This window comes from Trachypithecus francoisi, unplaced genomic scaffold (assembly GCF_009764315.1).
Source record: "Trachypithecus francoisi isolate TF-2019V2 unplaced genomic scaffold, Tfra_2.0 Lachesis_group15, whole genome shotgun sequence".
Classification (NCBI taxonomy): Eukaryota; Metazoa; Chordata; class Mammalia; order Primates; family Cercopithecidae; genus Trachypithecus; species Trachypithecus francoisi.
Window position 1 is genome coordinate 23191165 of NW_022681460.1, and position 12498 is coordinate 23203662.

At 35.7% G+C, this 12498-nt stretch overlaps 1 protein-coding gene across 1 annotated transcript in view; it reads right to left on the reverse strand.

Annotated features, from left to right (window-relative positions):
* Positions 1-12498, reverse strand: part of TRDN (triadin) — a 431045-nt gene that overhangs the window by 303878 nt on the left and 114669 nt on the right. The window contains exon 6 of the mRNA XM_033234448.1: positions 2671-2724. Coding sequence (XP_033090339.1) covers positions 2671-2724 — 54 coding nt within the window. The remainder of the gene's footprint in view (positions 1-2670; positions 2725-12498) is intronic.

A 12498-nucleotide genomic window follows, 5' to 3' on the forward strand; every position in this document is an offset into this window, starting at 1 on the left:
AGATCATTTCATTAAGTCAGAATACACAGAACCTAGTGCTAATAATTCTGCTTAACCCAATAGCAGACAAGGAATGGTCACCTATTTCTAGAACAGAGAAAGGAGATGGCTGTATTGAAGTTCATGGAAATTGAACATGAAGAAAATATGATAAGAAAATAAGAAAATAAACATGAAGAAAACAACAACTATTTAATTGAAATTTTCTTTTTTTTTCTGTAGTTTATTGGGGTACAGGTGGTATTTGGTTACATGAGTAAGATTTTTAGTGGTGATTTGTGAGATTTTGGTATTTTTAAGTATAAATATACATAAAAAATATTGAAACGTATTTCAACTGATCTGATTCCTAAATGTTGTAATGTGTTCTACCTAACTGGAGTGTTTAACAAAACAAAAACTTCAGCAGACGATGCATTCTCTGGATGCACAAATCAGCTGAAATCTGGCCCAGTTATCCTAGACACAATCCACCATAAAACAATGGCAAAAATTAAGTTAGAATTTTACTTCACATCATACATTGAAATGGATTTTTGAGGAATTAATGTTCATTTAAAATATGAAACCACAGGCACTGTGGTTCACACCTGTAATTCCAGCACTTTGGGAGGCTGAGGTGAGCAGATCACTTGAGGTCAGGAGTTCGAGACCAGCCTGGCCAACATGGCAAAACCCCATTTCTACTAAAAATACAAAAATTAGCCAGTTGTAGTGTGTAGTGGCACATGTCTGTAGTTCTAGCTAGTAGAGCTGCTGAGGCATGAGAATCGCTTGAACCCGGGAGGCAGAGGTTCCAGTGAGCTGAGATTGCACCACTGAACTCCAGTCTGGGTGGCAGAGTGAGACTCTGTCTCAAAACAAACAAAAACAAAAACAAAAAAAACAATCTTTTTTCAACTTGAGGAAAATATTAGTGGCTATTGAATTAATTATTGAATGAAGATTCAAAGCCAGAAACACCACAAGAAAATATCAGCATATCTAACCACCTAAAAATTCAAGAATCTAAACATATGCATACATGCATACACACATATATGAACTCACACATGTCCGTTCACAAAGACAGAAAGCATAATATTAACTATAAAACAAAGTCAGAAAAATATTTGAAAATAAGTTATAGACGAAGGGGTATACATATCCAAAACACACACACACACACATCATTAGGAGAAATGGGCAGTGAGTGTGAACAGTTACACATGATATATACATCGCTAAAAAACATATTTGAATCTTTCAACTTATAAATAGTAAGCGGTTAAAAATACTTTGCAGAGACATGGATGAAGCTGGAAGCCATCATTCTCAGCAAACTAACACAGGAACAGAAAACCAAACACTGCATGTTCTCACTCATAAGTGGGAGTTAAACAATGAGAACACATGGACTCGGGGGTAACATCACACAGTGGGGCTTGTCAGGGGGTTGGGGGCAAGGGGAGGGAGAGCATTAGGACAAATACCTAATGCATGCAGGGCTTAAAATCTAGGTGACAGGTTGATAGGTGCAGCAAACCATCATGGCACGTGTACACCTATGTAACAAACCTGGATATGTATCCCAGAACTTAAAGTAAAATTTTAAAAGAAGAAAGAAAAACTAAGAAAATATGATACCTTCAAAGGAACACAATAACATTCCAGTAACAGGCCTCCAAAAAAGGGAAATCTATGAAATGCCTTTCAAAATAATAATCTTAAGGAAACTCAGAAAGAAAAAAGAGAACACAAAAAATACAAGGGAAGGAGAAAAATAATTTACGATCTGAACATGAAATTCAGTAAACAGAGAGATATCATAAGAAAGACCCAAACAGAAATCCTAGAACTGAAGAACTTAATGAATAAAATAAAAAATAAAATTAACTTTAACAATTAACTATCAGGAAAAAATTATCAATTATTAATTTAATTATTAACAATTAATTACAGGAAAAAATACAGAGGAAGAACATTCTCATTTAAACACTATGCAGCTTTTTAAAGAGAATGAGAACAATACTTAGTGCTATGAAAATATTTCAGGATGTATTATTAAATTGTAAAAGTCAGGTTATAGGACATACTAGATTTTGTGTAAAAATAGGGAGAAAAATAACATGTACTATCTGGAAAACACATAATAAAGCTCTGGAAGGATGCATGTAAAATTTACAGAGTGGTTTACCATGAGTATGTGAGTTTGGCATGAAATGGGAATCAGTAGGCTGGGAGCAAGGTGAGAGGAAGCTTTTCACAAAGTATCTTTATGTGTAGAGCAATTAGATCTTATTATCTATTCTACATAAATAAATAACAATTAGAAATTAAAGCAATCTAATAGATAATCAAAATATGCAAGTTACAATAACGACATCTACTTTCTTACCTATCAAACTGACAAGTATTTCTGATATAGTATCCTCATTGCTGTCTAAGGCAGTCTGAAAACTACCAGAGGAAAAACTGACACAACATTTCTGGAAAGTAAAATGGTAACTGAGTTCAACAGCCTTAAGCATTTATCTCAATTCAGAAATTCCTTTTTTCAGATTCTAGTCGGAGAAAATAATCCTAATTTAATTTGTAAAACTGCGTGGTCATCTAAAATCTGAATGTAAAGAGTAGGAAGTCAATGGGAAAGGAATCAGTGTGTTAAAACTAATAAAAATAACTTCATACCTTTCTTTGCAGGTTTTTCTTTTTCTCTTACTTTTTCTTTTTCTTTGTGTGTAACTGAAAAGAAACAGATAAATAGTTTTCATCTAAATAACAGGAATAAATGAGGAGATGATTGCATGGCAGTTTTTAATGTCAAAAACTTACCTGCTACTTTTAGAAATCTTCCTTTAACTGGACTGAGATTTTATGTAGTTAGGGGTTTAAACTTCACGATAATTATAGATTTATTTCTTATTTCTATTTTTATTTCATATCCTCCAAGCACAAACTTGGTACCCAAACCAAGTTTGATTGCAAAGATAATAATACTCGTCAGCTTTTCCAAATCCTTAATTGAAATAATTGGAAAATTTTAAAAAATTATCATGCCATATGCCAAAGGAGCCTGGCTTTGATATTGGATGGATGCCAGAAATATGAGGATGAAAATATAGAGAGATAATTTTCTGATCTTGAAGCAGAGAACAATCAACCTAAATGGTATGTATTAATCTTATACAGAAACATTCCACACTAAATGTTTTTTAAAATATACTGAAATAAGACTAGAAAATACCAAATCTTTTCAGCAAAAATAAAATTTAATTTAATATGAGCAGTGATCTCATCAATTATTACAACAAGACTAAAATTTAAGTCATAATCTTACCCCATACCTTAGTCATAATTCTTATTCATTATCCATGCTAGAAACATGAGACTCATCCCAATTTGTCTTTCTCTTTTATTTTTCCTTTTCATTTATTCACCAAGCTCTTTCAATCATGCCTTTTTAATATTCCTCTTACTCATTTTCTTTTATCTAATATTATTCTCCCTAACTACCACTTATTTACACAAGAATATAGAAAGAACACCTGCTACGTGCTGAAGACTCTCCTCAACAAGATAGAGTTCATTCCTGTTGCCATGATGTCAATAAGCTAATGATTAGTGGATGCTAAGCAAATAATTACAAAGGTAGGTAATTGCAGGGAGTCAAATTGCTATGAAGAAAAAATGCAAGGTAGAGTGTTGATGTATAAAATGACCTAATCTAATCTGTTAGGGGAAGAGCCCTTGGCAGAACTGACATTTAAAAGTATGAGAAATGAGAAGAAATTAGCCTAGTAAGAGATTAGGAGGGCAAAGGGGAAGAGACCAATTTCCAATTCAGCAGTTGAAGCAGGATGTCTCTTTTGGGCATATTATCATACCTAACATAATATTGTAATATCCTGACTTCTCTTTTGAACTTTTAGATTTTAGATTGTTATGTCTCATATTAACCTTTCTAACATGAAAATCCGATATCATTCACTCCTCTGTTACAAATGTTAGTGCCTCCTCACTGCTTAGCATGATATCTGTCACATAGTGGGTGCTATATCAAAATAAAAATATTTTACTGCTCTAGTGATCTGACATTTGCTTACCAACCCCGTGTTTACCAACCCAATGTCATCTGCAAAGAATTTCTCCTTGAACTTTATACTCTAGTTATAACTAAATGCTAGTAGCTCCACAAGCACACCATGTGCTCTCATGATGTCTCTGTGTCTCTGCCTGTATGTGTCTTCCACCTAGAATTACCACACCCACATTTATTCATTTTCCTTTCCCTATTCCATGCACTCTTTCATCTTGGTTCAAATGTCTCCTCTGTGACATTTTCTTTGATCTCTACTTATTCCATACACCAATTGCACCATGTACATAATTATGTTTCAGGAATTTAATAATAATATTGATATTGTTAACATTTCTAACTACTCAGTAAATGAAATCCTTAGGGGCTACACCATATTTATTATTATTATTATTATTATTATTATTATACATTTCCAGGTCATCACAAGATCTCAGTCACATAGTGGACTCTGTAATATTTTTGAATAAGTGAAATTCTAAAATATTCTAAGAGCTACTTTTATTGTCTAGTTAAATTCTATTTATGGATGATGTGGTAGAGCTATAACAGACACTGCTTGCTTCCAATTATGTGACATTTTTGACAATTCATTAAAATTTCTCAAATAATTAAAACCTATTGAGAAAAAGGAGAAAAAGCTCACCTTAGAACATTGAGATTTTTTTTTCCCACATCTAATGGTTCTTTTAGTTGTTTCTGAGCTACTTTAAGCTCAATATAAATTGCTCACAAAATAAGGCGTGGAAATCACTATTCATACTGACCACAAACGGTTTATTTTGGTTCCTTTGAATCCCTATTAATTAAGCAGAAAACCAAGAGAAAATTTTGGCAAAAACAAAGCTTCTTTTAAAGTTTCTCTGGGGGGACCCAAGTTTGTGTGAGATAAGCTGTGCTTTCAGAGCCCTGATTGGAAGGACCTCCCAGGGGAACACCTAATCTCTGCCTCTGCCTCTGTAAGAAATGAGGACTCACCCACCTTGGACAGCTGGTTGTCCATTCCACTAAAGGATTTTCAGATTGACGTGTGCGTAGGCATAAACGGGAGAATTAACACAAAATCAAAAGAGCAAAGGGACTGAATTCGGACTCAAATTAGCATATTCATGCCTCATTCCTCTTACCCTAGGGAGAAATCTAGTTCCTCCCAGTTGAAGTGTTGATTTACAGACCCTGTATTGTATGCTAGCATTTTATTATCCCCCTCAGAAATGGCATCACAACACTTCTTAGTGAAGCAGCTGGACCCTTGGGCCCTAGGGAGCTTTTCATAATGGCAGACGGCCACCAAAGCTTCTTGGACAGAAACTACAAACTTTGGCAAGACTGTGCTCAAATACCAAGTTTTGAAACGCCTTTCAACACAGCAATGCAACAATCAGCAACTGCCCTGGTAATCACTCTAAAATAAAAATCACCTGATACAACAGCTGCATTTGTTTGAGCGTCTTCTTTGCTTAGAGCCCACAACCAGGAGATTTCATATGGAAAAAGAGTACCTCCTTGTCACCAGCCCTGTTTGGCAAGTTATGTCTTAGCCAGGACAGTTTTTAGCTCAGGACGGAATAAGCTTCTTGCACCTGCTAGAGTTTAATTTGTTTGTCATCCTTATTTACAAGAAACAAAAGTCCCTTTGGTATGCTGATAATTAAAAACAAATGGAATCCACCAGTTGGAATGGCGCTGATGTCTGGCATCTGAGTTGGCACAGTCCTGCTGTTCCTACCCTTGCCCAGACTCTGACCTTTCCCTGACCAGAACATTCAGCTCAACTGGACCCAAGCACATCTCTCACTCTCCCATCTGGCCCTTTTCCAGCCCTCCCCAAGCTGTGCTCTGTGCTTTTGCTTTTGACCCTGGCAGTTGCCAGGCAGACTATGTCTTTTTCTCAGGTGTATCAGAGCTCATAATCTGCCTGACTCTGTTTCCGCTCCCCCCCCCGCCACACACACACACACACACACACACACAGGGAAAAACAGTCTCTTGGGGTCAAATAATGAAAGCCAGGTTGTCAGAGTTCTTTACTTAATCTTCCTGTTCTTAGCTTGAAAATCAAAAATTGTAATGCCAACATTTTTAAAGTACTGATTAGTATAGGCTACTACATTTTTCAATTGATGGTTAACAAATAAATTTAACCAAACTCTAGAACATACTTAACTTTAGACTATTGCATAGGACTAATCTTAAATACCCAACCACACACACACACACACACACACACACACACACAAAATCAGATGGATAAGCAGGTAAGCATTACACCTTTTCATTATTAACAACAACAACAAAAAATACTGTGAGGAGCATCACTACCTGTAATAAATTTTACTGATTTTTCTTTTAACGAATTCCTCTCATTTTCACATTTCTTGTGCTTTTTTGGTAGGTATTAGTGCTAAAATAGTCTATAGACTTTAAGTAGGTGAACATTGCAAACAGCTTCATAAAATTCATATATATTTATATTTTAATTTGTAATGTTTTATGAAAGAGCACGATACACATTCATCTTAAACCCTTAAAAAAATTCTGTTTCAGCCACCATTAAACAATAAGGCCAGATCTCTTGGTTGGTGTGTATGTCTTTGTGTGTATGTTTCTTTTTTATTTTGGGTAGCTAATTTGTAGAAGTTCAGTTCCGTGGTAAGGCAACATGATCTCTATGCTTTTTATGAACTCCACAGAAATGCAATATTGAGTTAAAAATCTTCTTAAATATTATATTATCCATTTTTCCTAAAGGAAGAATTTATTATTTTAACTTTAATACAAGCATGTAATTTTGGAGCTGATAGGAATATAAGCGGTAACTACCCTGAACTTCTTTGTCCACGGATAAGAAAATATGCTCATAAGAGTCCATGACAGACCAGGAAAAGAATGTAGTTATCTAATTGCTAAAACAGTACTCTTCCTTCAAAACTACACTGCTATGTCTGTCCCAGGTTCTGTGCAGACTGTAAACTTGTTCTCATGAGCCAAATTGTGCTGATAGAATTCTCCAAGCACATTATCTGTGATCTACCTTCCAATAGTGTACATACTTCTTTTTCATAATAAAAGTACTTTCATTTACCTATTAAAGTGAAGATTTGGCAAATTACCCAAAGTTGTAAAGCTAATCTGATACTTATGCATTAAATCACAAAAGGTATTTTATAACTCTAAAATATTAGTTTTGTTTTCAAATTCAATTTAATTGTATGGACAATTTCCCCTTCTCCTGGGGCTACATAGCCATAGTAAGAACTGCAATCGCTTTCTCATAAGTGAACATTCACTATGGACACTGTGATGCATTGCTTTGTGCACACTCTTCTGGTTTCCTTATCCAGGTTTATTTTTCATAATTGCCAGAGAGGAAAAGAAAACATATTTTGTATTCTAAGGAGTTAATTAAGTGCAGCTAAGAGAAGACAAAAGTAAAAGTTTATACAGTACAGGATGACTAAATGAATTTGTGGGCTTTAAGAGCATTTTTATAAGGGGCTTTAGGATATTTAAACACATTTTAATGTATTTGATTACATTTTGACTTTTGAGCCTCACCATCAGCTAAATCCCTTGTCAGCCTATGATTCCAATCCTGCAATTTGTTTCCCAAAAACTGAAGGAGTTCTAGACAAATCAGTGTTATTATTCTGAATCACCCTTTTTAAAAACATCCTTTTGATTTTTTTGTGTGCATGTCCTATTGTTATGGGTTGAATTATGTATACCCAAAAATATATGTTGAAGTCATTACCCCCAGAACCTAAGAATGTGACTTTATTTGGAAATAAGGTTTTTGCAGAGACAATCCAAGTTTAAGTCATGAGGCTAGTCCCTAATCCAATAGGACTGATGTCTTTAAAAAAAGGGAAATTTGGGCACAGAGAAGGATATGCAGAGAGGGAATGCATATCCTGTGAAAAGACAGAGACACAGGGAGAGCATCATTTGAAGATGAAGGCAGGAATTGGAGAACTTTATCTACAAGGCCCGAAAGCTTGCCCACAATCCTCCAGAGGCCAGGAGAGAGGCATAGAACAGATTCTCTGTCACAGTCCTCAGAAAAAACTCATCCTGTGGAAACCTTGACTTTGGACTTCTAGTCTCAATAAGATAATATTAAGTCTAATGTTAATAATAATAGTAATAATTAGACTTCTGTTGCAGCCCTTGAACCAAGTTCCCACCTGGTTCCTTGACGACTGACCTCAGCTTAGCTTTTGTGTCTTCCCTGTTAAGTTTCAGAGTCCACACCTGAACCACAAACCACTAACTCCTCCGAGGTCCTTCCAGAAAACTGCAGTCAGACTCACTCAACAACTGACGTTGCCAAACCCCAAAGTATGTCTCTCCTCCAGGACATCTCTGTGAAGTACTTACTACACAGTGGTATAATTGTGTATTTACTTTTTCAAATTTATCATTAACTGGATCTTATTCATCATGGAATTTGTAATGTCCAGTATGGTGTTTGGCACAAAGTAGGTACTGTGAATAAGTGAATGTGTATTATCACCTAGTGACTGTGGCCACTTTTTCCATGCACACTATCTGCCTGCCAGAATACACCCTATTCCCACTGTCTGGCCCACTCTGAAGCTGACCAAATGCTGTCTGTCCGGTATACATTTCTGTTAAGTAAACTTTTCCATTTTTGAGGTCACTTTTTCACCCAACCACCTGACAGTATAGGTGGATGTAGCAGAAACCTACTGTTTTGCCTGCCTACCAGGCCGTCCTATGGTCTAGGAGCCTTCTTGGGAAAAGTTCACATATTTAGTTGTATGTTTACCACCAGGTTCCTGTCTTTTCTGATTTGTTCTGTTCTACAAGTAAATTGACATGTTTATTAGCTAAATAGAAGCCGAAATCTTATCTAATATCACCAATAAAACTCACGTTTGCAAAAAAATAAGGCAATATACAATAAACAACTACATGGGGCGGGGAAAGTAGAGGAAAATTAGAAATATATTACCATTTTTCTCCAGATAATTGGATTGTGGGAGTGTGGTTCCTCTTTTTTTTTTTTTTTTTTTTTGCATTTTCCAAATCATCCATATTTATCTGTATTGTTATAATTTTTGTTGTTTCAGTGTGGGTGTTTTCAGATTACATATTACAGAAAGTTTTTGTTTTACTATGAAATTGTTTGTTACCATTAACCACATAAATTCAACTTAAATTACAATGGCTTAATTAAAGCTAAGTGGAAAGTTGTCTGTTGGAATGTCAAATGCAAAGTTTTCTGTAGGAATCCAGTAGAGATTAACAAAATAGAAGAATACTTCATTCACAAATTAAATCATTATTTCAATATTTATTGAGCGTGTTGGGTACTCTGTTAGATGTTAGAATGATTTTTAATTTGATATAAGCACACACATTCAGAGCTGGTGAAAACCTGAGAGACTATGAGCCCGTATCCCTTTGTTCATGGATAAGGAAACAGAATCATAAAAGGGAGTGGCAAAGCTGACCTAGGACATACATGAAGACAAACGTAGTTCCCTCCCTCAGTTACTTAGATAGACATACACCCACAATTAAAATATGTTGTCAAAGTACTTGGAAGAGCAAAAGCTGGGGTGTAACAGCATGGACAAAGTGCTTAAATGTCCCCAGTGAAGAACAGCAGTGAGGACTTCATACAGGAACTGATATTCCATATGAGAATCAAAGAAATAAGTGGGCTTTTGCCGAGGGACTACACAGGAAGGGCCTGATGGCTGGAGAGAAGAGAGCACACAAAAGCGCACAGTTATGAGACAGTGAAAATGCCTGCTTAGGGACTACTCAACAGCTCAGCCTGCCTGCAGTAGAGGGGGCATCAGTGTGGTCTGTAGTGCTAAGGGTGGCAGGGAGGAGTAGGTTTTATCTGTGAGAAAGCTTGATAAGGAGGTAGCAGAACAGGGAAGACGTGATAAACTACAAAGCTGGAACATTGTAGGGGTAGCAGTGATCATATGAGGAAGGTTTTATAAGCCAGGTTAGAAAATGTCACTTTTATCTCTTAGCACTGGGGCACCACCAAATGTATTTAAGCCCATAAATGACTGGATTAGCATGGACCTGAGGGGTTAATGCTGGGAAATTGGTTAAGAAGTCACTGTCACAATTTAATTGAGAGATGATTGTGCAGAAGATAGCAGTTTGAGACGAGAGAAAGTAGACTAAATTATAGTAAAGAGGAGCCAAGTAGGTTGAGCTCTAGTGTTGAAAGAGACCAAGAGGTCTATGACAGGGACAAGCCTTGGCGTTGAAAGAGAACAAGAAGTCTATGGCAGGAACTAAAATTCAAATGCCTTCACAGATGAGGCAGGTAAATTAACATGTACCCCAATGGTGAAAGAGGGAGTGGTGGAGACTGTGGTAAACAGAGGGTGCAGGCTCTACTTAAAGGCATCCAGTTGCTCGTTATCTAAAACACTGGCTCGTCAAAAGAAACCACCGTGGGATATACTTGAACTCTAAGCTATGAGTTCAACAGACAATGATTCTAACTCTGGCTACTCATTTGAATCATTAGGGCAGCTAGGTTCAAACCCCGGCATTACTTCCCAAACATTAATGGCCCCAGGATGGAGTCTCCACATGGATATATATTTTTAAAAGTTATCCTGGTGATCTAAACTGCAGTCGGGGTTGAGTACCACCCCTGGCAACAATGGCTCCTAGATATTTAGCCTGAATAATTTGGGTGGACGGTGATGTCAGTTATTAGGACAAAGAATACAGACAGGTGAAGACATTTTCTGCAATAGATGTTAATATGGGCTTGAATATATTAGATGAAAGAAGTCTTTTAGTTAACTGTGTAAAGTCAGGTGGGAATTTTATAAGAAGGCTCAGAGACTTTTTATATTCTATACCTTCAGTCTTTTCAAATATCAAAATGAATGAACCACATGGGCTCCTAAATTAGTTGATGGCTTAAATAAAATACTAAAGGATTATCCAATTAAGAAAAAACTCAAGATATTCAAGACATTCTTAAGATTTTATTTAAGATATGTGCACATTAAAGATGCATTTTTAATGAGGAATTTATAATATCTTAAGGGAATGATGAGACTACATTGGTCATACATAAACTGTATCCTATTGTCAATGTGACTAAGCTCTTCACATATAGTAAGAAAAGCAAAACAAAAACAAACAAAATTTTAAAACCACCAAAGAAACAAAAGAACTCATCTTGCTGCCTAAGGAAAAAGCAAAAATAGTAGTTATTCTGACTTGTTCTGATCGCCCAAATAATGAAATTTTAAAATTTCAGAAATTTTCATAAACCTGTGATCCATAAGCATAGTGACTTTACATTTTACTGTTGCTATGTTGATATCTGAAGATATGCAAAAGTCATTGTGATAATGCTATTTTTCTACCATGAACTGTAAACTTGGTAATATTTGCCATTTTGTGGTTTCTAACTTTAAATACTTTTATCTTTCTATTCACAAACATAAAAAATTGCTCAACATCAGTAATCATCAGAGAAATGCAACTCACAGCCACATTGAGATATCATCTTACACCATTCAGAATAATTACTATTAAAAAGTCAAAAACAACAGATGTCATGGATGCACAAAGTAGGGGACACTTATACACTGTTAGTGGCAATGTAAATTTGTTCAACTTCTATGGAAAACAGTATGGGGCTATCTCAAAGAACTAAATATAAAACTACCATTTGACCCAGCAATGCCACTATGAGGTATCTGCTCCAAGGAAAAAAAAATCATTATATAAAAAAGACACCTGCACTCACATGTTGATCACAGCACTATTCACAGTAGCAAAGTCATGGAACCAACCTAAGCATCCATCAGTGGATGATTGGGTAAAGAAAATATGATATATATACACCATGGAATACTATGCAGTCATAAAAAAAAGAATGGAATTATGTCCTCTGCAGCAACATGGATAGAGTGGGAGGCCATTATCCTAAGTGAACTAACTCAGAAAGAGAAAATCAAATCAAATACTGCATGTTCTCACTTACAATGGGTACACATGGACATAAAGATGGAAATAACAGACACTAGGGATCCCCAAATGGGGGAGATTAGAATGGGGACTGAGGCTTAAAAAATTACCTATTGAGTATTATGCTGAATATTTGGGTGATGGTTGTACTAGAAGAGCTCAATTTCCATCATTATGCAACATACCCAAGTAACAAACATGTGCATGTATCCCTTGAATCTAAAACGTTTTTTTAAAACTTGTATTTTTGTATTTAATTATCAGTCCCTCTAAACTCTGACTGGCATGCATGCTTGTCAAGATTCCTTTCTAAATGGTGCCTTTAATTAATCCTTTGACTCCAGGATGCTGTTTAAGTAATTAGATCTGGTGATTTGAAGTTTATTTACTGAAAAGACAGTGTAATAGGCTAAATAATAGCCCTC